Consider the following 23,434-nt stretch of genomic DNA (forward strand, 5'->3'; position numbering starts at 1 on the left):
GTGAAAAGGAAGTATTTCCGTATCAATATTCAAGCTCTTTTTAGCAAATGACAACAGAACTGGTGTCATTTCTGAAGCGTGTAAGTTTGTAAAAGATATTGATACGTTCATGAAAAACATAGATTCCATCAAAGGTTGCAGAATAGATGAAAACCACTTCGACTTAGAAAAGTATAGCACATTTTATTGCAAACAAGATGTAAGAATTTTAAGAGAAGGTTTTGTTAAGTTCCGCAATGACATATTAAAGAATTTGATTTAAACGTTTATGACTACGTTAGTATTTGTTCAATTGCTAACAAATTGTTTGAGAACAGAGTGTACTTCCCGAATGGAAATTTATATGACCTCTCAAATAAACCAAGAGAATTTATTTCACGCTGTATTCAAGGTGGAAGATGTATGCTGTCAGATAACATGAAACAAAAGAGCGAAAAGAAACTCATTGCTGATTTCGACGCTGTTTCATTATATCCATCAGCTATAGCAAGACTTTATACTTTAGAAGGTATTCCAAAGGTTATGAAGAAAGAAATGTTAAGCACAGAGTATCTCATGAGACATTTATTCGATGACGACCAAAAGGAACCCATTGGTGAAAAGTTTATGTCTGGCTTCTTTGTTCTCATTAAGATAACAGAGATTGGAATACATAGACACTTTCCTTTAATAGTTTGTGACCCTGAACTAAATCCAGAACTTAACGTTCCCAGAAGTTCAAACACTTGCTGTTTAATGTATGTTGACCATATAACATTACAAGACCTCATAAAATATCAAGGTGTCAAATGTGAAGTGTTGCAAGGATACTATTACGATGGAAACAGAGATATTAGAATAAGAGATGAAGTAAAGAAGTTGTTTGAGTTAAGGTTAAAGTATAAGAAAGAAGGAAATCCTTTGCAAGAAAATATAAAGCTCATTCTGAACAGTATTTATGGCAAAACTATTCTATCTCCTATTGAGTCAAAAATAACCATAGTAAATGACAAAGATGCTATAAGATATGCCATCAGAAACTACAACCATATAGTGAAGTTCGAAGGTTTGGATGGTTCAGATAAAACTATTTTCAAGCTAACGAAAAGCATTTGCAGACACTTTAACTTCTGTCCACTTGGTGTTAACATTCTGTCTATGTCGAAGAGAATAATGTGTGAAGTATTCTGTACTGCTGAAGATATGGGACTTCAAATATTTTACCAGGACTGTGATAGCATGCATATTTTCAATGAAGACATACCAAAGCTTGCAGCAGAGTTTAAGAAGAGATACGGTCGCGAACTTATAGGAAAGAACCTTGGTCAATTTCATTCTGACTTCGCAGAAATAACACCTGGAAAACAAAGTTTAGCATACAAGTCAATATTTTGTGGAAAGAAGACCTACATAGACTTACTCACGAATGATTTAAATGAAGTTGCATTCCATGCACGTTGCAAAGGTGTCAAACAAGACGTCCTTGCTTTAACAGCAAATGAAATGTTTCCTGAAGCTATACAATGCTATTACAATGAAGATAAGAACATTCACATACCTGTTGGAACATATGACAAAGACTCTGAGTTCAGTTTAATGAAACTTTACAAAGCACTTTATGACGGTCAAGAGATTGGATTTGACTTATGTAAGTCATGTCAACCTTGCTTTGAAGAGAAGTTTAACTTCTCAATAACGACTAAAACAAGCTTTATTCGTAAGTTGAAGTTCTGAGGTCATTTATTTTTGTCAGCAATGAGGTCATTCGTGATAAAAATAAGCCGCTAGCGGCAAGGGCGAAGCCCATGTGGTCATTTACAATACTGCGATGGTAGAGTTTAAGAGTTGTGCTTCAATGTAGAGACAGTCCTTATGGTCTGGAGGTAAGAACACTGGGCAGTTATGGTCATGAGTGGAGAACATGTCTATCCAAAACTCACGATTGAAGCCAGTTAATTTATAGTATTTAGGGTTAGGAAGTGGTGAAGTTCTTGTATGACCAATGAACTCATTTTCAACTCCCTTACTTAAGTTTGAATATAATATAGCTTGCTTTCTATCCCAAATGCCAGGTGTTACAATCTTTGAAAATTCATTTTTCCTCGGAAGCATTGCATCATAATTGAAAACATTTTTGAAATCATCACTTGGTTCAGAGATTTGAAATCTTATACGTAATGGATTTTCTTTCTTTTTAGCTACTTCATTGAATGGTGAATATATAACAAACTGACAGTCATGAGTTCCATCTTCATTTTCATTAAATTCATAATGAAAGTCTATAAGTTGTGGCCGACTACCTTCTTCTTTCAGTTGTGCAAGAAACTCACGTAAAGGCTGTAAAGTTTGTACTTCAATGTTGAACTTTTTCTCGAACATCTCATTAAATGAAATCATACATTGCAACAATGTTGTATCGTCTTTAAAGTATTTGTATATGTGAATGTTTTGGGCGCTTAAAGACTGTTCGTCATTTTCTATCTCGACTTGAAGTATAAAGTCAACCTTTCTGAAAGCACGTGTTATATACATAGATGTTATGCCAATGTACTTCTCTTCATTTATGTTCACAATCCAGTCTGTTGGAAACTTAAACGTTACTCTGTTCCCCTTTATTTTGACGTCAGGGTTTTCACTACTGAACGCAACAGATAAAGGTATTTGTCTATACATTTAGTTCCGATAAAAATAAACCATTTACTCTTTCTTTGCTTCAGCTTCTTTAGCTTTTGCTTCAGCTTCTTCTCTAGCTTTCTTCGCCAGTAGTCTTGGGTTCTTTTGTCTTCCAGCAGCTAATGCAGCAAGTTGTTTTTCACTAAGTTTTCTCTTTGGTCTCTCTGGCTTTTGTTCTTGTTTTTGTTCCTTCAGTTCGGATAAAATTTGCTCACGAATTTCTTTCTTCAATGCTTCAACATCTATGACCCCTTGGGTCTTGTCCGTAGGGCTTGTCTGAGTCATTTGACTGCAGATAAAAAACAAAATTAAAACTTTAACCGATGTAAAATGAGCTTGTCAAAATCAGAGCGAGAGTCTATTATATTAAATGACGCAAGAGGAATACAACATCCTTTCTATTACGTAAGTCAGAGTAAAGATGGTAAAATATACGTAAGAAAAAGAAAGGTTCCATTAGCGAATGCAGAAAGCGACAACATTAAGGTGCATGGCACCGAGGGCGAAGCCCATGTTAAGCCTTCTATTCAAACTGAAAAGTCAATAGAACCAGAAGAAAAGAAGCCAGATGTACTTTCAATAACGAACCAAGAGCTTATTGCAAAGTTCGTGAATTTCATTGAAAAACAAACCGAGTCAAAGAATCCTGACCCGCCAGTGAAAGAAGTTGAGACAAAAGAGAATGTACAGTTCATTGAAAATGTCAAGAAACAACTTCCACCACGAATGCCAAGAAGAAGAGTGAGAATAATGAAGTAAATAGATATTTTTATCTGAAGTAAATACATGCAGAACGAACAGCTAAACGAATTTACTCCAGCAGAGCATATTCATCAGATTCGCTCATATTTCGATATCATAGACAATGCAGTTCAAATTGGTGACACTAATAGAAAATATTCTGACGCAAAGATTCCATCACAACCTGGAACTGCTAAAGATAACACATGGGTAACATTCAATCTCTCACCTCCTGGTGAAAATATGTTGGACCTTTACAATACATTCATTACGTATAAAATGGAAGGTCAATTTATTGTAGATAAAGAAATTGGTTCAGGTTCCAATAAAACAAACCCACCAGGATTTTGGATTGGTTTCGATGACGCTTTCTATGCAGTTGCTGGATATCAAATCCTTGCAAATGGTCGTATCGTATATTCTCAAGACAACGCAAGAGAAGAAGCATATATAACTTCAAACTCACAAACTACCGAACAAATAAAGAAAGTAGATGTTTTCTCAAAGACTCGACATGAAGATGTATGGAGTCATTCGGGAACATGCAGAACAGGACAAATTGTTAGTGGTCCAATTACAGCAGGAAAATCATTTGATTTTAAGCTTCGTTTAAGAATTCCTGTTAGAAGATTCCTTCCATTAGAAGCTATTCGATTTATTCCAGCTTTTGCAGGAAACATTCAGCTTAAAGTAAAGTTCAGTAGCGACGCCTTACAATGCACATCTATATCTGTAAATGATATCATTGCTTTCAATCCAACTCTTAAAGTTGCATTTGCTTCAGATTCAAATCCACCGACAAATAAATTTGTTCCATGGAATGAACCATTCACTATGATAACGAAGGCAGTAGAAGCTAGGAACAGTTACTATTACAACTGTAACCCAGCAACTATTTCGAACAAAGATGGATTTTAATGAATGTTTATTCATCCAAAGTCATTCTCTTTAGACCCTAACATTTATACAGAACTTGTAGAACATTATACAAACGAGGCTTTATGTTTTCCTGTTAAAGTTATGGATTGGATTCCTATGGATGGTTCATTCTCAAAGAATACAGATAGTTCAAGTGCAACATTTACAGCAGCTTATACGCCTATTAATGTTAAAAGTATTTGGGCACTATTTAGAAAGAAAGACAACTATTATGTTAATTTTGAGAACCCTAAGTTTAAATATCTTCAGCTTTCCATGGGAGCTTATGGAAATATGCCTGCAGAACCTGAAAAATCATATGGACCTGTATTTTATGAAATGGTTGCGAACGCCTGCAATACAAACAATGATATGATAGGATTTAATGAAGATGTTATGAGGTCTGGATGATGGTAGTGTGGAACATAAATGGGATAGCTATGACAACACACATTTCTTATGTGGTTTTCCAACAGAAGTGGACTTTTGCTTCCAGCAAGGTCAAACATCTACTGCTCCAATAACATACAAATTGTCTGTTAAAGGACCTATTGAACTAGCAACTGAAAATGTACCAAAGCCACTTATTGGATTTATGAGGATTGTTGCTTTGCCATTCAGATGCGTGCTAATGGAATCCCAATAATAAGATTAGATGACTATAACTTACTGCGGACGACAGTGAGGAATAAAGGATGAACGTTTATTTTAAAGCTTATAAATGAGTTCTTCATCAAGCTCTCGTGAACCTTCACCATCTATGAAACAAACTTTACCAAACGATTATGGAGCACCTATTGAATATTTCTTACGAGCTGCACAATGGCAAAGAGCAGTCTCACCAAGGTTAGGATGTTTCCACCAGCTCCTGTCAAAAATAGCATTTGGTCAAGTCCTTATAATAAGATATGGTCTCCCACTAGGTTTGCTAGCTACAGCAGAGCAGTTATGATGTGAAAAGAAATAAAGCAAATGTTGTAAATAATAACTGAAGTAGCTTGAAGTTAAACACAACACAACCACTCCTTCGCCAAAACCAACGCCTTCACAAGCAAAACCTTCAATGACTCCTGAACCTATGGAAGTACAAACTCCTGTTCAAAAGTCAACTCCTAAACCGACTCCAACATTTAAACCAGAACCTACTCCTCAAATAAATCGTAAAACTCCTGCGTTTCCTTACTGAAAAAATAACGTTCTTTTTATTTAATATTAAAATTTTTATTTGATTGAAATGACAAATAAAGTCACTGAAGCAATGAAACAAAAGTTTTTGGTAGAATACATTAAATCAGGAACTATTCCAGAAGGTTTTTACATTCATACTATGAAGGATGGTAGAGTTCAGTTTAGAAAGATAAAGCAACCATTAGATAAAGAAGGAATTTTGAGAAAGATTAAACTTCATGAGGACAACATTGCTGAACTTAAGAAGAAGTTAGAAGAGTTGGAGAAAGGAAGAGAGTTATAAAGCAATGAATTCAACAGGGTGAAAAACCGGGTGAAAGAAGAGGTGAGATTTCACCACTTCACCTAAATTTATTTTTGTGCTATGTTTTCATACGTGTGAGGGTGGTGATATCATTAATTTTTAAGTTTATTTTTTATTTTATTTTTATATAAATGACGAAAACTATTGCGATAACAAACTACAACGGTCATGAGTTCAAGAATTTGTTCTTCGTTCCTCGTGAAAATACATTCTATCAGATACGAGGGAGAAAGGGTAAAGTTAGTTTGAGCGTTTATGAAGGAATGAAGAATGGAAAGTTTATACAAGCATACGATACAAACGGTAAACGTGTTTCATTAGCTTTGTCAAAACTTACTAACATTTATTTTGACAGTGACTTTGACTCTGACGATTGGAGCGACAGCAGCGATACTGAAGAATATGAAGTATTGTGTGAAGCACAGCAATGGGAGGAGTTGCAATACTTTTGTAAGTGAGAACGTTTATTTTTAACAGTAGTGAAGTCGTTTGTGAAAACGTTAGTGAGGTGAAGTGGTTGGCGGCTTTATAAATATTTAAGTTTAAGTTGGTGTTTGTGTTGTAAAATATACGTTAACGGTTTTGTAAAGTGTCAAATTCACATATAATGGGTAAGGAGGCTCGCAGTGCCTCCGTACACATTATATGTATACTAACTAGAAATCTAGATATAGAAGAGCCCGAGATTGAGAACGAAGCAATTGAAGGTGATGGCCAAGTAGATGCAGAAGACATTGCTCAGGATGAAGAAGTTGAAGAGAATGAACCAAGGAGGAGACTAGGCAGGAACCTTGGTGAATGGGCGTCTCTGTCAATGCAAGAAGTGGAAGAGTACAGCTTCAACGATTTTATGATCGAGATGCTTTCGAGACGTGCAGAAGCAGAAGCGAGGTTCTACAAGAGAAGTTCGGCCAAGAACATAGCTAATGAGTACAAGAAAGCTCTTTCCAACTTTATACATATGAATGAGAGTGAAATCAGGAACAACACCGACCTCACCTGCTTGGATCAAAGGTTTTGGGTAGCATGTGATGCAAATTTCAAGGCATTGAAAGAGATTGGCTTAAAATTCATGTCTATTGCTGCAACCGAAGCTGATGTGGAAAGAATGATTTCAATTGTGCGGAACCTGCGTAATAGGTTTAATCAAAACGCTCGTGAAGATCTAATAAAGTGTAGAATCCTATTGAAGCTTTTCATGACAAATGAAATCCTGAAAAAGATATTTCCAGATCTGACTGATCTTTAACTTGCCGTAGCCTCTTGCTGCCGTAGCTCCTTGATGCTGCTTGACCTGCCGTAGCTCCTTGATGCTGTAGCTCCATGCTGCAGCTTGACCTACTGTAGCCCCTTGATGCTGCTTGATTGTAGATGTTGGCTTTGAATGATGCCGCTTGACCTGCCGTAGCCCCTTGCTGCCGTAGCTCCTTGCTGCTGCTTGATCGTAGATGTTGCCCTTGAATGCTGCCGCTTGATTGTAGATGTTGCCCTTGAATGCTGCCGCTTGACCGTAGATGTTGGCTGTGAATGTTATCGCTTCAACCGCTAGCTCCTAACTGCCTCCAAACAGCTGTTTTGCTATGACCTCAATCACTTTTATTTATTATTTTAAATATTATTTAATTTTATTATTTGAATAGGCCAACTTATATTTGAGAAGCTCAATTTGAGACCACTTAATACATTGAAATATCATAAATATTGAAATATTAAAAAGTGTATTTCAAAATATTGAAATTATAAAAATTTATAATACTGAAATTGAGACAAATTAATAAATTCAATGTGTTTTTTTTTTGAAATAACTCTCAAATATTATTTTTTTGTTTATTTAATGATGAATAAATATGATTGCTTTAGTCAATCATAAAAACTAATTTAAGTTTAAAATAATGAAAGGATAATTTGATCGTTTTTTAAAATACAATTATTTTTGATGATTTGCAAGAATCTTTGAAAAGAATATAATATAGGTTCTATTTTTGTAAAATTTATCCAAATCATGTATTACATAAATTACGATTAAAACGATGAAAGAACCAAAAAGTGTGTTTTGTGTTTTGTTGTTGCGTGTTGGATGCGGGATCCTGTTATTTCCGAAATCGACAAAAAATTTGGAAATTTAATTTCCGAAATCGAAATTATATTAATGTTTTTAATATTCTTATATCAAAAGGATTAAAGTTCATTAAGAGAAAAACAATTCTTCTTCTTCAATCTATTGGCGCATTTATTTCTACACGCCAATAAGGAAGGGAAAATTATAAGACACCATGGTGTCTTCAAAACGCTAATTTTTGATATTTTTAACAACCCTACTGAGGATTTTGGAAAAAAGTTTTTACATGAACATGTGTATATTATATGAAGTATATTGATAAGGTAAAAATCAAATTTTATTGCATATTCATCGAGAAAATAAACTAACGAATCCCTCAAAATTGAGAGGGTAATCCTCCTCTCAAATAAACGTACATACGGGTGCACCCTTAACCTCTTATTCCAATCTTAGTTTTATTCACTAACTTAAAAATATCCGAATCTTAATAATTATCATGAATGATTTCATTCCATTTTGCCTTTTTTAAAAAAAAAATTGAAATTCTATTTCATTAAAACGCCATTTTTAAGCAAATTAACATCAACTACTCAACTATTAAATAGCAAACATTATTTTATTGTATTGAAATCAGATCTAAATGATTTTCAATTTTTCCAAATTCAGTTTCAAAATCGGTAAAATTGTTAAGATCTTATACAATATGCATAAGATACTATTTTCCATATCTTTTTTAAATACTTTTTTGTAATATTTGGAAGTGACCAAAATGTGCTTATGTAAACGTTTGGCTATAGAAATTAGAGTCAATATCAGTTTTATAGAACAAATTAATATGTTTTGTATTGCTTTTCGATGTATTGCAATTCAATTACAGCCAAATCAGCTCTATTTCATTAAACTCATAGCTCAGAACATTTCGTGTAATCATGTATGCTATATCTTACTAAATAAACATCTAACATTTGACTTTATGGATAAATGATATTTTTTTCCGTTACTTGATTATAGGCTGATAAAACCACAATCATATTAAACTTCCTCCGAAATAATTAATAAAGAAAAGTTTTTTAATTTCTAAAACTCATTATGAAGTATCATATTTAATCGATTTTTTTATTTTCATTTGTTATATCTATATATCAATAGTCTATCATTCCTTCATAAATTATCAGCAAAGAAATTTCTCAAATACCATCTCTGTGAGGAGATACAATGAAATGAAAAATCATTTTGTGACATCAAAATCTAAAATTCTATTCTTTCTAATACATATAACTAATATCTTTAGATATAGTACATTATATATATAGTTTCAAAAATCTTATATGTTTATTGGTTATTGAGATAGAAGCGCTTTAATTATCTCAATTTTGAGAAAAAATGTAAAATTCAGAAAATCATAGGGTAAATATTTTATTTAACAAAAATAAATAGATTTTATTCATTATAAGTACATGTTATGCCTTCACATGGAGTAGCACGAGTGATACTAGATTCTTCAATGCCTATTTCATGTAATTTGTCAAGAACAGCTTTTTCATGCTCCTTTGTTGTAAAAACAAATGGATTTGGCCCTGCATCGAAAGAATATGCAGCAATATTTATCTTATGATCATCGTTAAGTTGATGAATTGCAGAAACAACCTTAAATGATTCGTCATTTAAGTATTTGATAGGAGGAAATGTAGCTAAACAGTTTGCATGAAGTTCGTTTGATTCTCTCATTATGATTTCTGCAAGAGAAGCAAAATCTTTTTCATTTATAAACTTTTTAGCGTCAGAAATACGTTTTGGAACGACTTCTTGAGCCCTCCAGTGTATCCAAGGTACTGTTTCAACAGTACTTTGCATTCCTTTGGTAGAAAGAACGTCTTTCTTTTTAGATGAAACAATAACTGAAAAAACAACGAAATCTTCCCATTGGTGTTGATCAGCAATCTGTTTGGCAACGGATTCTGATGGAGTTCCGGGTACCCATTCAACAAATCCACCATGAATTGATCTGCAGCCACTTCCTGATACTTTTCTGGCCAGAGCTGTAAGATCAACTCCCTTTTGCATCCAGTATGTAATTGGATTGTTTGTTTTGCCTACTAAAGAAGCTAATGCACCAACAAAAGCAGCAGCTCCTGCAGCTGATGATGCAAGGCCTGCAGCTGTTGGGAATGAGTTTACTGATGTAATATTGAAGTGTAATTTTCCGTTATCATTGAAAAAGTCGATGGCTGTTTTTAATCTTGAAGTAATTTCAGCTTCTTTGTTATTTAAATAGAAATGATCAACATCATCTGATGAATATTCAGCTTTTGTTGTAGTTACTCCAAAATTTAATGTTACTGAGAGGGAGCCATGAATTGGAGTGATTTCTGGAATGTTTTCTTTGCCCCAATATTTAACTAATGCAATATTTGGATGAGAAGTGCAAACCGCATGACTTGTGTGAGTTGGATTTGAAGTACTCATTGATTTCAAAAAGTTTAGAAATAAAAAAAATATCTTCTAAAAAATAGTAAAAAGTGACCAGTCTGCACCGATCTTAACAAACTATTGGTACAGATCAGCGTACATCTATCGTCAAATTCAGAGAAATCGCGCAGACGAGCTTATCGCCCAGATTGAAAAAAAATATTAACAAAAAAGTTAAAGCATGCCAAATTAGTATTGAATACTTTCATTTTCTATCAAATGAAGCAAGAATCAGAAAGGGGATTTAAAAAACAACATAAGATATCTTATCATTCAAAATTGTTCCCATTTTACGCTGCATGTAAAGCATACCAATAGTGTGTTTGGACTTATAGAATGAATTCTGCTTGATTTAGAGATATATGAGAAATTTTTCATAAATTAATATAAATTCAAATAGCATTTCTTGATATTTGATGTTTGATATGATGGAAATTCAAATAGTATTATTTCTGGGATAATAGTAGTATGTTAGTTCTATTTATGTAGTTTAAATACTTCAAATTCAAAAATTATATTTCGATTCTCATATTTAGATAAATTTCAAATCACAAATTGCATACCGTTTAGTTTTCCAAAAAAGATTAATGTTTGAATATCGAAAAGTCAAGATATATAAAATTTTAATATATAGGATTTTAATTATTCTGTTCCTGTGAAGCTTTAGCGTATATTTCTTTCAGTAGGCGTAAGAATTGAGCTAATTTAGCAGAATGCGCTTGTGAATTTTGAATTCTTTTTGTATTTTCTTCTTCGGTTTCTGGATACATTTTACTTTCTTCTAAGCTACTAATAAGATTGGATGCGCGTTCTTCAAGATCAATAAGCTTGAAAATTGGAACATTATATTGACCATTATTAACTGCTTCTTGGCTAAGCTTAACAAGATCTCCTTGGAAAGATGTAATGATTTCAGGAAGTATATTCCCGGCATCTCCTTTTGGTTCTTTATTTTGGTTTGAATTTAGTTGTTGTATAAGAATTTGCTGTGCATTAAGAAGTTGTTCTTCAACATCTGCTATTTCTGCATCGATATCTTTAATTTTATTTTCTGTTTCATCGAGTTCTGGCATTGTCTGTGCGAAATCATTAATTAAAACCTTTTGCGCTTCGAGAATTGTTTTGTAGTCATTGTTTTTGGCTTCAACTTCAATATAGTTATCTTTTGCAACTGTTGCAAGCATCAAACGAGAATCTCCATCCATAATATCACTTTTGTCACTTTTCGTCGGTTTTAAATTTATTATCATTTCTGCAAGCTCTTTTGACATGTAAAGTGTCAAATGGAAAATTGAATCATCATCAAACAAAATCTTTTGCATATAATATTGCACTTTATAATAAAAAACATTTCGATTTGTTTTAGATCGATTGCTAAGCCAAGTACTATTATACGCTCTTGTATGGTATTGATACAATGATTTCCATCTTTCAGCATATTATTCCTGCATTGTTTTTATCTATATGATCGTCACAACTGGGAATCAAATACTTGAAGAAGAGAAGAATCAGAATCATTTACTGTATCGCTGTTTTAACAATATTACGTATTTAGAGATTAGAAAAAAAATCAATAAAACGCTTTTAAACATGTATGTTACTTAAAACATAAAAGTTTATTACACTCTAAAAATAAAATTCTAATTCGTGAAAAGCTTATTTTCAAAAAATTTCGCAACAACCTAGTTTTCTAGGGGAATGTTCTACTTTTGAATCTTGTGAAGCCAGAAGTTTGGTTATTTTGACCATTTTTCTTTCTTTTGCATATTGAAGAGCAGTTTTTCCATCATTATCTTTTTCATTGATATTTTTACCGTGTGATTTAAGAAGTTTGATTATATCTTCACTTTCAGACTCTGCTGCATAATGAAGAGCGGTTTCTCCATGATTATTTTTTTCATTGATATCTGCACTATGTGAAATTAGAAGCTCCGCTATTTTTATATTGTTATTACGTGCTGCATTATGAAGAGTGGTTTCTCCACGATTATTTTTTTCATTGACATTTGCACCATGTTTTAGAATAAATTCTCCCGTTTTTTTTTCAGTATTCTCTTTAATTGCAAAACAGATAAGAGCAGTGGATCCATATCCATTTTTCTCATCTATATTTACGCCAAGTGAGAGAAGAAATTCGACCGTTTCTATACTATTACAAAATGCTGCACAATGAAAAACAGTATCTCCTATATCATTTTCTTCATTGATATTTGCACCATGTGAAAGAAGAAATTGGACCATTTCTTTGCTATTGATGTTTACTGCTTTATCAAGGGCTGTATTTCCATTCCTATTTTTTTTCTTTGATATTTGCACCAACAGATAAGATATATTTGCAAAGGAGTGGAATATTAAATTCTATTGAATTCCCAAAGCATTTATCAATATCATAAGATTGATCGGAATAAACTAAAAATGATTCGATATTAATAATGAGAGTTTTATTTCTAGTATGAATTCATGAGTATCTTTTTATTTTTGTGTTTGACTGATTAAAAGGTCTAGCTCCATATGATATCAGAAGATCAGCATTATCTTTTTTATAAAAATCCAAAGCAATATTGAGAGCTGTTTTAGAATATTTATCCTTTGCATAAAGATCTGCACCGTGTAAAATCAAGTATTTCAGCATTTCTTTATCAGAAAATTGGGCTGCGTAGTGAAGAGGAGTTTTTCCTTCTTTATCTTTTGCATTAATTTTTGCGCCGTATTTAATTAGTAACTTTACTACTTCCAAATTGTGAGAGATTGCAAAATGAATATATGTCTTATCATTTGCAAATTTCCTGTTAATATCAGCCCCATGTGAAATAAGAAATTCCATATCTACTAAATTATCATTTTTCAAAGCATAGAAAAGAGGAGTTTCTCTAGATCTATTTAGAGGATCAACATTAGCTCCGTGAGAAATAAGTAATTCTGCAATTTCATGAGAATTATTTTCCAGTGCAATATGAAGAGCAGTTTGACCTTCTTTATTTTTAAAATTAACATTCGCGCCATGATCTATTAAATATTCGAAAAGTGCTGGTATTTTTAACCATTTCATGTTAACAAAACATTGATTGATATCTTTTGTGTGATCCAAGTAAACCAAAAATGCTTGAATATTATGATATTTAATACAATCCTGTGAATCAATTTCTAAGTTATGTTCATTCATTAAATAAGTAACGAAATCAATATTATGAGAAATTATTGCATATTCCATACAAGCTTTATCTGGTGTTTTGTTTTTCAAACATTCACTCATGATGTCTGGATTTCCACTTAAAAATGAAAGTTGAAGACATTTTTCAGTAATCTTTGAATTATACTTTGATCTTAAAAATTTAAAGCAGTTAACTGATCCATGATAGCAGCATAACTCAAGAAATGAATATCCAGAATCATTAGTAGGATAAAATTCATTTGAAAATTGGAAATTTTCATCAAATCCTTTAATTTCTGTAAATGGTATGAATGATTCTTTGTCATCATCCATAAGAGCCCTATAAATTGTGTTTTCTTCATGAACATTCAATGAATAATTATTGTTTGAAAATTGTTTAAAGCGATTTAGATCTGATTGATTAAAAATGATCCCATAATCTTTGTAAACGAGCCAATTGAGAATCATTGAATCGAATTTAACAAGTTTTGGATGATATTCATCAATAAATTTTTTTATTAGGGCCCAAAATGAATTTAAATACCGTACATGATATTTAGATGCTGTTTCAATTATATGAATGACTTCTAATGGGGAAATCATTTGGGTTTCAATAAGATTATTTTTAATTGAAGAATAAATGTCATTTATTTCTTGGTTGTCATAAGTTTTAAGATTATAAATGGGATTCAAACTATCAATATTGCATTTACAGAGATCAATAAGCTCAATGTAGTCAATTTGGTCAATCTGATCATCAGACATTTATTAAAAATGATCTCAAATGCTAACTTTCAATATTAGACATACTCAAATATATTCACTGAATCAGCGAAACGTGATTAAATTTTGAAAATGTATTTTGGGAATATTAATTTCGAGATTTGTAGTCAATGGAAACGCTTCACAGTATAAACTCATATGGGTATTGTAGGAATGTTATTAACCAAACGATCATTTTGGGTTTATCGGGTTTGAGGATGCTGATATTAGCAACGCTGAAAAGACTCGTATTTAAATGGTGCGCATCCAACATACTTAATCTTATATTTGACTCTGAACTCATCAAATTGATTTCGCGGTAAAGATATTATTGTAAATTGTAAAAAAAATGTAATGTAATTCATAAAAAAATAAATCAAATATTTACTCGTCAGATCCGGATTCCTTATCAGATTCCTTTTCGGATTCTTCCTTCTTGGACTTCTTGGACTTGGACTTCTTGGACTTCTTTTCCTCCTTTGGGTCATTCTTATGAGCTTCCTTGTCCTTCTCGGCCATTTCCATGTAAGGCTTCTTCTCTTCCTCAGAAAGGTTCTTCCACATTTCGCCTAACTTCTTAGCAATATCACCGAAAGCGATTCCTGGGTTTTCTTCCTTGACCTGTGGGCGCTTTTCTTGGCAGAAGAAGATATATGGAGACTTAGGCATTAGTCTAAATGAAGTTAACTTCCCTTCCTTTCAAATTAATATCGTCGGTGATGAATGAAATTTGTGAAGAATTTTCGGTTTTCCATTCAATTTTTTACGATAGGATGTTATCGAGGAAGTAATATATTCAATTTTGGCGCCAAAAATTTTCATTCAGAACAATTATATTATATGAATGTTTATCTTATGTTTTAGCGTGATTTTTCTGTTTAAAGTGAATTATCGCCTCCTTTTAAATTTTTTGACGGCTCAATTAGCAAAAAGGAAAAATATTTACTTAAAAATGATTAAACAACAGTTTCCTCTTTAAATTGCCGAAATTATTATTCAATTTCTTTGGATAATAATTTTGGCGGGATCTTCATCATATTTATTTTTCGAAAATAGTTCAACAAAATGATACTTAATAACATGTTGATTATTATCCCGTTGAAAAATTGGCTTTAAATATTTGGCGGGATTTTTGATTTGCGCGCCATAATTAAAAGATGGGTAACATTATGGCATAGATTTTGGATTGAATATGGTCTGAATCAGCAAAAAAACTAAATTTTGCAGACCGTTAAGAGGAAAATATTGATCTGGCTGGATAAATTGGCTATCCATAAACTTTATATGTTGAACTTTGATTTTTTCGAATTAACAATACCTTATTGGAATCGGACATCATCGTTTATATTATATGATGATGTTTTTTATTTACAAATGGAATTATCTGAACTGGTATGATTCAATTTGATTAATTGCCTGCTAGAAAACAACCTTTTCTATCATTCAAAAAAGAATTTTCTCTTTGAAGAGCGTTAAATATGATGTTTTTGTTTTACATGCTTTGCCTGTAGCTATGGGAAAACTAACATAGCTTAATACTTATAGTTGAAATTATTTAACCAATTGTCATGTTCCTGTTGCCAATTTAATGATTGTTTTGTATTTGTTGATCAATCCCTGATATGTTACACAATCATTCTTAAAAGGTCAAAATAAATGTCAGTTTTTATAAAGGAACTTCCTGTTTTTCATTCTCAAACTTCCACTTAATAATAAACAAGCATATGAGCATAATTGCCCAACATTCTATTAGAAAACAGGAACAATCTGAACTAGATGCAATATATCGAAATCTCGATGAAATAGCCGAATTATTAAATTCACAAAATTACAAAGATGTTATCATCCATTGCAATTACATTACTCAAATTATTGATAATATAGATGAAGAACAAGATTTTTATCTTTATAATGAAAATGTAATTTTAGATCTTATTTTAACTGCAGTTAATAATGAAGACAAGTATATAGTAAGCGTCTTACAAGCTATAAGATCATTGTCAACATTATTTAATCTATCATTTCTAATCAAAAACGAAAATATTATTCAGATTTTCCTTGAACTTTTGAATACTGACTACAAACAATACATGTATCAAATACTTGCCAATGTATTTGAAAATTCAGAAGGAGAAGATCGCAAGAAAATGAAAGAATTTTTAGTTCCCTACGTTTGCAGTATTTGTTCGAAAAACCAGCCAACGGACTGCGAACTTTTATCATTAGTTTATACCCTATCACGGACTAAGATTCCTAGCCCAGAAACCTTCTGTAATGTATTAATTTTTTTCCTGACTTCACCATTTTCCAGTATTGATAATTTGATAATGTATTCCATATTGTACCAGTTACAGAAAAACTATTTTGATCCTTCGATTTTGGTTAATGACAATACAATAGCTTTTATCGTCAAATATTTTCAATCAGATGATAAAGAAATCCAATCTGTACTTGAAGTAGTTGAATTTCTTGCAGGATATCATAAGGATTTATTTAATTGTTACTCGGAAATTCTGATTCCTCGGGTTTTTGGATGTTTGGACTCCGAAAATGATGATGTAGTTGAATGTGCGCTGGATGCGCTATCGAACATCATAACCGCAAATAAGGAATTAATCGATTATTTTATTCAATCGGGCATTACTGAAAAGATCAGTACTTTAGTCACAAAACACTCGAGTCTGAAGGTATCTGCCCTCGAACTTTATATAAATCTATTAACCGGGCTTTCTTATGAAGTAAGAGTTGAGTTTGTGAAATCACCTTTATTTCGCATGATGTATGAGAATTTTGACAACTTGCAGCTTGAGTTTCGGATTGTTTTTCTGAAACAGAATTATCACATTTTGAATCGCTCGCAAACAACAGGAGATTTCGAACTAATCCGAGAAATATTTATGCAGGATGATATATATTCTGTTATAGATGCTCTTCTAACTGACGAAAATGAAAAGATATATCAGATTTCATGTATGATTGTAGAATTATTGAATAAAGATTAAGATTTTCCTTTTGACTGCCCTAGTTTTGTATCTTACCAATGAGTTTATCTATTTTATATGCGGTATTAAAGATTATCTTCGTAAATTTTGAAAAATTTATCAAAAATTCTAATCCTCTCATGTTAAGCATAAAATTATCACAATGATAGTAGATAATTATGTTTCGGATATCTATACTTTAAAGGAAATAGGATTTATATAAAATTAAGATAGAAATTGATAAAGAACTTATGTAATTAATAGAATTAGACTTTATGAAGTAAATTACAATACAGTACATATATAGTTAATGTTGTCCACGAGGAACAACATCGATAATTCCAGGGATATGATTAGGGCCAACACTCTCAAGCTCTGGTATTGAATGAAGTTGTTTATTAGTATATGAAGGTTGTTGGAAGGTAATTATAGGTTGGGGTTGAAGTTGAGGAGGTGGAGGATGATAAGTTTGTTGAGGTTGAAATTGCATCATTGTTTGTTGATTTGCCATCATTTGTTGATCATACATTAGTTGCTCAGCAAGAAATTTTGCTTTTCTTCCTTTTTTTCGAATTCTTTTTTTCTTGTATTTCATTTCGTCTGCATCTGATGAATAGTCTCGTACGTAGTCTTCTTTTGAGTCTGGATCGTCAGGTGTCCATTGATCATTCGGATTTCCATCGCTGTACTCTTCCCCATCTTGACGCTTAGATCTCGTAGAGGTATAGTTATTGTGCTTGCTCATGATGTTTGATGTAGTTCGATCTTCAGAAGATTTTGAATTTTAATAATTTTTAAATAATTATTGGATTTAAAATCTTTATCTAACCTCACAAGTTTGTGGATTGAGTATTCAATTAGTTTGATATTTTCTGAATTTTTTGTGAGCGGCTTTGAGAATTGTAAGAAATATTGAAATTGTATGTTCTTAATGTTTGACATATTGTTTTGCAAATATTGTTGTATTATATTTAGAAACGAATTAATCAAAAAGTCTCATCACACTTTTCAATGCTCGATTTTTAAAAACTGTTTAAAAATGGAGCTTATATTGAAATAGTGTAGAGACTAAAAATTAACACAGACTATTTCAGAGGATTGAGTGCAACTCAATCCTCTGAAAAGTCTGGGGTAATTTGCAAAGTTTCTTTGAAAAATATGCTTGAATTTTGTTTTGTAAAAAGGCATTCAATTTGAATATGATCTGATGAAATATTATATTGATAAGTAATGATCAAAAATTTCGATAGGTAATCGTTTTGACAAGTCTATAGTTTTTTATTTACATAAATTGATAATTTGGATTGTAGATTCAAGTCTAATTTATGGATGGTATTTATTTCAAATTTCCGATGGATTTCAACAGAATCTAATTTCAGAACTGGCCATTCATATCATCCTCCCTCTGATATTTGAATTAAAGGCATTCTTCATATAAATTTAATAACTAAAAAACCAATAATTTTTATTCTCAATTTTTGTCGATTAAAAATATTGCTTAGATTCTTTCCAGTAGTCTCATGTATATCAGTCTATTAATAATCATTGATTATTTTAAAAATCATTTTAGACAGATATTTTTCAAAAATTTCAAAATGCATTATACTTTAAGAATACAGTCATTAAACTCTATCAGCTTTAATAAGGTTCATTTTTACGATCATCATTTTCAAAAATTAGTTTTACAAAAATTTTTATGAGAAATATTGCATTTAATTCTATATTAAGCAAAAGTCAAATTATTATTTTTCAATAAATTGTTAGATACCCATATAATATCTTTAAAAAATTTATATTTACCATATGCTATTTTATTTCCCTATTTTTAATCGATTTCTATTAATTCAATTTTGCGACCTCTCAATTATTATATTCAATGAGAAAAAAACTGATGTAAGTAAACAAATGTAAAAATGTCATAATGTTTTGATCACCCAGACCTTAAAGTGCAGATAATTAAAGTAAATTTAACTGTTTCTAAAGTTGAATTCCGATTTTTTGCGTATTCTATGAATTGTTTTTGATAATGTATGAATTGATCAATACACCAGTTAGTTTTATTTGTAATCAATTTTCAACTCATTATAAACGAATTTGATGTATCCATCATATAGAATTCTTTTATACCCTTTTTGGCAACGATTACATATCCACGTTAAGGAACTATCTCATTATTAAAATTAACTATATTCTCATAACAAATTGAAAATTCCCAAATGTGGATGATTTAGTCATTATTTTAGATTATTTATCTTCGAGTTTTATATCATGAAAATATTTTCTCGGAAATACCCTTTTTATTTCTGATTTTATTATCCAATAATATACCATATTGGTAAGTGGATGAATGAGTCGGTTGTTTGTTATTGTGTATCCATTTCTAGATAAACTTATAACTTTTTAAATATATTGTCTAATTTGTTACATGAAACGTTCAAATAGGCCCTTAATTGAATTAATCATCGAATTATATACATATTAGGTATTTTGAAAGTTCGGAGTTGAAGAAAAATTATAAATTGTTGTTGTAAACAGAAATTCATCAAAAGTGACACCTCAGAAAAGCTAAAATATTGAATTTTTGGAACTTTTGATAGAGCACGTTTTTAAATATTAATTAAAGTAAATGTATATTTTGTAAAGATTCTTGTTAATAAAAAATAAAATTTTGAAGAAGAACACAAAATCTTCTGAAAAATAATATCACATAAACTCATATATTTTCTAATATATAACTATTTTATATAAAAATCAATTCAATGATCTTAAAAGCGAAGGATAAACCTCAAAATTTACGAATATATTGAGTGGGAATATAATGCTTATCTATCATAAAACCATATGAAATATCAATTTTTGCTTTACGCCTAATTTTTGACGACAATTAGCAAAAAATGTTAAATGTTAACACTCAGTCCATTTGAATATGAAAAATAAAATTGACTTTGATTAAATGTTTTTATTTATCATGCAATTCTTCTTGCGACCAAAGATTTGAATAAAATTTCAAAAAATAAGATAGCTTAAAAAATAATATACGGTAGTGTTTACTAATAGATGAATAGTATATAAATTCTATTAAAATGGATTTGATCCAAAAAAATATATAAAATTTGATCATAAATAAAATCGTTTTAAATTACTTCTTCATTTAAATTATAACAATTATTTTTGGTTTTATATTTTTTGGATCAAATCCATTTTAATAGAATTTATATACTATTCATCTATTAGTAAACACTACCGTACATTATTTTTTAAGCTATCTTATTTTTTGAAATTTTATTCAAATCTTTGGTCGCAAGAAGAATTGCATGATAAATAAAAACATTTAATCAAAGTCAATTTTATTTTCATATTCAAATGGACTGAGTGTTAACATTTAACATTTTTTGCTAATTGTGTCGTCAAAAATTAGGCGTAAAGCAAAAATTGATATTTCATATGGTTTTATGATAGATAAGCATTATATTCCCACTCATTATATTCGTAAATTTTGAGGTTTATCCTTCGCTTTTAAGATAATTGAATTTGATTTTTATATAAAATAGTTATATATTAGAAAATAATATGAGTTTATGTGATATTATTTTTCAGAAGATTTCATTCTATATGCCTATGAAAAGTACTCTCAAAACTAACTTTTTCCTAATTATAATTAAATCTAGAATATTGTATTATGCTTAGTATTATTTCATTTTTCTCATTCAATTTAGAATTTACAAATGTCAAAAAATTGAGAGCCGTCACTTTTGATGAATTTCTGTTTATTACAAAAAATGTAATACAGTCTTTATATAATATTGTTTTAAAATATGTTGTGTAATTCAGACATATTGAAATTTGAACGGTTTTTATTTTTAATCAATTCAATATAATATTCAAAAGTTCAGATTATATCATGACAAGAAATAATAATCAAACTATTACAAGATAAAAATGCATAATAATTGATTTGAATGGTTATTTTTTCAATAAATTATCTGGAATAAAAGATTCAAATTATTAATTAAAAGATTTTTAGTTATTCGTGCATATCAATTATTACCAAAAATAATCTATGTTGTCAGAATAGTATAATTCAATCAAAAAATGAATGCGCTAAATAACAATGTCCAGGATTTGCATGATGTTTATAAATGTTTTACAAAGCGTGCAATCCCAGGAGTTGACAATGATGCTAATAAGATTTCACTGCCGCTTGTTGATGTTCCTACTTTGAGACACATTTGTGGTTGTGCAGCAGAAGCTTTCAGACGAGACGAAAAGATTATGCATTTAAACGGCAAGTATATAGTGATTGGAGATTTACATGGACACCTTATGGACCTCTTCAGGATTTTCAAGCACTTCGGTTGGCCTCCTCGCAACAAATATCTATTTCTTGGAGATATTGTTGATAGAGGTGAATTCTCTCTTGAGACATGCACAATTATCTTTCTTCTCAAAGTACTTTATCCAGAGCACGTTTTTGTAATCCGAGGAAATCATGAATTTGCAGAAATGTACAAAACCAGCGGCTTTGGAGATGAACTGCGAAATTCATATAAAGAATTTGATGTTTCTCCATTTTTCGACATGGCTTTCTGCGAAATTCCAATAGCCGCCATTATCAATTTGAGATATTTATGTATTCATGGAGGAATTGGTCCAAGATTCTTAAATATCTCTGACATTGAAATGATTCCAAGGCCATTAGTTGGCTACTTGGATGATTTATCTCAATCCATTTTATGGTCCGATCCAAATCTATATGTAGTAGGTTTTCAGCCATCTTCCCGTGGATGTGGATTCTTCTTTGGAGAAGATGTTTGTTCAAGCTTCCTTGACAGAAATTGCATCGATATGATAGTCAGGGGACATGAATGTGTTGAAAAAGGAGTTGAATTCGTATTCAATAGAAAATGCATGACAGTCTTTTCAGCATCAAAATATTGCAATAATATTGAAAACAAGTGCGGCGTTGTTACTTTCATTGAAGGCGGAACCTTTGAAATAACTACATTCCCACCAGTAAAATCATATGTTCTTCGATCAAAATCCAGATTCTATTCTCTCGATTTCTTTATTCATCGATTGCCAAAACTGCCTTCGATTTCTAAGCAAAGTGTTGAAGCTCAAGTTTCTTTTAGGAAAACTCCTCTTGTTCCTATGAAGAAAGGAATTTCGAAAGCTGTATCTGTTCAGAGACTAACTCCATTAAAGCCACTTCATTCATTTGAGATGCTTTGAAGTATGTTTGAATTATGAATAAACGTTAAACTATCTAATTATTTGTATAAATATCTTGATCAATCATAAAAATTTTTGAGTTATTCAATTATTACTCATAAAAGGACCGGAGAGGCACGCCATAAATCTTAAGAATGTTCTTAATTCTAATGAAGGTAGTGGTCAGATAAGATAAGGTTACTTACTTCCTATTCAAAGTGATGTCTCTCTCAAACATCTCTTTAAAAGAATTCAAATGGGGCTCCACCGAGTATCTGGAGAGCGTTGCTTTACGTGACCTGATTCTTAGAAAACCTCTTGGTAGAAGTATCAAAGATGATGATCTTGAAAAGGAAAAGCAATCGAAATATCATCATTTTGGTGCATTCATGGACAATAAACTTGTAGGTACAATATATTCTGTTGAGCAAATCCCTAGGGTTGTTCAATTAAAGCAATTTGCTGTTTCTCCAGATCTCCAAAGTCATGGAATTGGAAGAAAACTCATGAATTTCACAGAACAGCAACTCAAAGACTATGGTGTTAAAGAAATTTTGATATTTGCTCGTCAAACTGCATTACCTTTCTATCAAAAGATCGGATATCCAATCATATGCGATCCATTCATTGAAGTTGGCATACCACATCGCTTACTCATCAAGCATTTAGAATAATTTTGTTAATTTAATATAGAATTTTTTTAACTAAACAATTACTATCCAAAGTTTATACGAGAACATTTTATTTTGATCAAAATAGCAAAATTATAAATTACTAGATTGAATTCAATGAATTACACAAAAAAAAATTATATACATACGTTGCTGTTAGATTTTTTAGATTAATTCATCATATCTATAGAATAAAAACCCGATATTCAATATACTATAATCACAATAAGGAAAATACGGAAGATTGATGTTGAACAACCTTCATTATTGAATCTAATGCTAAATAATCATAATCATTGATTACCTATCAACAAATAGGTATGATAA

At 31.0% G+C, this 23,434-nt stretch overlaps 15 protein-coding genes across 15 annotated transcripts, besides 6 other annotated features; 7 read left to right on the forward strand and 8 right to left on the reverse strand.

Moving 5' to 3' along the window:
• Positions 1 to 6,461: part of a mobile genetic element that runs on past the window's edge.
• On the forward strand, positions 1,138 to 1,713 carry TVAGG3_0172540 (organellar and viral DNA polymerase type B; the record flags this gene model as incomplete). Its single annotated transcript, XM_051225374.1, has 1 exon — positions 1,138 to 1,713. One exon carries the CDS (start codon positions 1,138 to 1,140, stop codon positions 1,711 to 1,713), a length of 576 nt encoding a protein of 191 aa, XP_051110360.1.
• TVAGG3_0172550 (uncharacterized protein) lies at positions 1,795 to 2,652 on the reverse strand (the record flags this gene model as incomplete). Its single annotated transcript, XM_051225375.1, has 1 exon — positions 1,795 to 2,652. One exon carries the CDS (start codon positions 2,650 to 2,652, stop codon positions 1,795 to 1,797), a length of 858 nt encoding a protein of 285 aa, XP_051110361.1.
• On the reverse strand, positions 2,701 to 2,937 carry TVAGG3_0172560 (uncharacterized protein; the record flags this gene model as incomplete). Its single annotated transcript, XM_051225376.1, has 1 exon — positions 2,701 to 2,937. A coding segment is annotated over one exon (237 nt), but the record flags the coding sequence as incomplete, so codon positions are not given.
• On the forward strand, positions 2,983 to 3,411 carry TVAGG3_0172570 (uncharacterized protein; the record flags this gene model as incomplete). The annotated part of the gene is made up of 1 exon (XM_051225377.1): positions 2,983 to 3,411. The coding sequence occupies one exon, from the start codon at positions 2,983 to 2,985 to the stop codon at positions 3,409 to 3,411; it is 429 nt and encodes a 142-aa protein (XP_051110363.1).
• Positions 5,546 to 5,782, forward strand: TVAGG3_0172580 (uncharacterized protein; the record flags this gene model as incomplete). The annotated part of the gene is made up of 1 exon (XM_001320370.2): positions 5,546 to 5,782. The coding sequence occupies one exon, from the start codon at positions 5,546 to 5,548 to the stop codon at positions 5,780 to 5,782; it is 237 nt and encodes a 78-aa protein (XP_001320405.1).
• Positions 5,783 to 5,934: a terminal%2Cinverted (terminal inverted repeat of Maverick-1A transposon ID:TVAGG3_0172420).
• Positions 5,935 to 6,261, forward strand: TVAGG3_0172590 (uncharacterized protein; the record flags this gene model as incomplete). Its single annotated transcript, XM_001320369.1, has 1 exon — positions 5,935 to 6,261. One exon carries the CDS (start codon positions 5,935 to 5,937, stop codon positions 6,259 to 6,261), a length of 327 nt encoding a protein of 108 aa, XP_001320404.1.
• A 2,767-nt stretch (positions 6,462 to 9,228) lies between the features above and the next one.
• On the reverse strand, positions 9,229 to 10,359 carry TVAGG3_0172600 (diphosphomevalonate decarboxylase protein; the record flags this gene model as incomplete). The annotated part of the gene is made up of 1 exon (XM_001320367.2): positions 9,303 to 10,328. One exon carries the CDS (start codon positions 10,326 to 10,328, stop codon positions 9,303 to 9,305), a length of 1,026 nt encoding a protein of 341 aa, XP_001320402.1.
• Positions 10,360 to 10,872: 513 nt separating this feature from the next.
• TVAGG3_0172610 (uncharacterized protein) lies at positions 10,873 to 11,536 on the reverse strand (the record flags this gene model as incomplete). The annotated part of the gene is made up of 1 exon (XM_001320366.1): positions 10,970 to 11,536. The coding sequence occupies one exon, from the start codon at positions 11,534 to 11,536 to the stop codon at positions 10,970 to 10,972; it is 567 nt and encodes a 188-aa protein (XP_001320401.1).
• A 457-nt stretch (positions 11,537 to 11,993) lies between these two features.
• On the reverse strand, positions 11,994 to 12,572 carry TVAGG3_0172620 (cyclin-dependent kinase inhibitor 2C-related family; the record flags this gene model as incomplete). Its single annotated transcript, XM_001320365.1, has 1 exon — positions 11,994 to 12,572. The coding sequence occupies one exon, from the start codon at positions 12,570 to 12,572 to the stop codon at positions 11,994 to 11,996; it is 579 nt and encodes a 192-aa protein (XP_001320400.1).
• A 217-nt stretch (positions 12,573 to 12,789) lies between these two features.
• Positions 12,790 to 14,247, reverse strand: TVAGG3_0172630 (proteasome regulatory particle assembly; the record flags this gene model as incomplete). The annotated part of the gene is made up of 1 exon (XM_001320364.1): positions 12,790 to 14,247. One exon carries the CDS (start codon positions 14,245 to 14,247, stop codon positions 12,790 to 12,792), a length of 1,458 nt encoding a protein of 485 aa, XP_001320399.1.
• Positions 14,248 to 14,572: 325 nt separating this feature from the next.
• TVAGG3_0172640 (DNA binding) lies at positions 14,573 to 14,937 on the reverse strand (the record flags this gene model as incomplete). Its single annotated transcript, XM_001320363.2, has 1 exon — positions 14,629 to 14,913. The coding sequence occupies one exon, from the start codon at positions 14,911 to 14,913 to the stop codon at positions 14,629 to 14,631; it is 285 nt and encodes a 94-aa protein (XP_001320398.1).
• Positions 14,938 to 15,924: 987 nt separating this feature from the next.
• TVAGG3_0172650 (armadillo (ARM) repeat-containing protein family) lies at positions 15,925 to 17,293 on the forward strand (the record flags this gene model as incomplete). Its single annotated transcript, XM_001320362.2, has 1 exon — positions 15,969 to 17,246. One exon carries the CDS (start codon positions 15,969 to 15,971, stop codon positions 17,244 to 17,246), a length of 1,278 nt encoding a protein of 425 aa, XP_001320397.1.
• Positions 17,294 to 17,532: 239 nt separating this feature from the next.
• On the reverse strand, positions 17,533 to 17,970 carry TVAGG3_0172660 (uncharacterized protein; the record flags this gene model as incomplete). Its single annotated transcript, XM_001320361.1, has 1 exon — positions 17,533 to 17,970. The coding sequence occupies one exon, from the start codon at positions 17,968 to 17,970 to the stop codon at positions 17,533 to 17,535; it is 438 nt and encodes a 145-aa protein (XP_001320396.1).
• Positions 17,971 to 19,748: 1,778 nt separating this feature from the next.
• Positions 19,749 to 19,786: a mobile genetic element.
• Positions 19,749 to 19,786: a terminal%2Cinverted (terminal inverted repeat of Banshee-A3 transposon ID:TVAGG3_0172670).
• A 1,175-nt stretch (positions 19,787 to 20,961) lies between these two features.
• Positions 20,962 to 20,998: a mobile genetic element.
• Positions 20,962 to 20,998: a terminal%2Cinverted (terminal inverted repeat of Banshee-A3 transposon ID:TVAGG3_0172680).
• Positions 20,999 to 21,317: 319 nt separating this feature from the next.
• TVAGG3_0172690 (phosphoprotein phosphatase protein) lies at positions 21,318 to 22,457 on the forward strand (the record flags this gene model as incomplete). Its single annotated transcript, XM_001320360.1, has 1 exon — positions 21,318 to 22,457. The coding sequence occupies one exon, from the start codon at positions 21,318 to 21,320 to the stop codon at positions 22,455 to 22,457; it is 1,140 nt and encodes a 379-aa protein (XP_001320395.1).
• Positions 22,458 to 22,650: 193 nt separating this feature from the next.
• On the forward strand, positions 22,651 to 23,166 carry TVAGG3_0172700 (acetyltransferase (GNAT) domain-containing protein; the record flags this gene model as incomplete). Its single annotated transcript, XM_001320359.1, has 1 exon — positions 22,658 to 23,110. The coding sequence occupies one exon, from the start codon at positions 22,658 to 22,660 to the stop codon at positions 23,108 to 23,110; it is 453 nt and encodes a 150-aa protein (XP_001320394.1).
• Between the last annotated feature and the right edge of the window lie 268 nt (positions 23,167 to 23,434).

The sequence above is a fragment of the Trichomonas vaginalis genome, chromosome IV (genome assembly GCF_026262505.1).
Source record: "Trichomonas vaginalis G3 chromosome IV, whole genome shotgun sequence".
Taxonomy (NCBI): Eukaryota; Parabasalia; order Trichomonadida; family Trichomonadidae; genus Trichomonas; species Trichomonas vaginalis.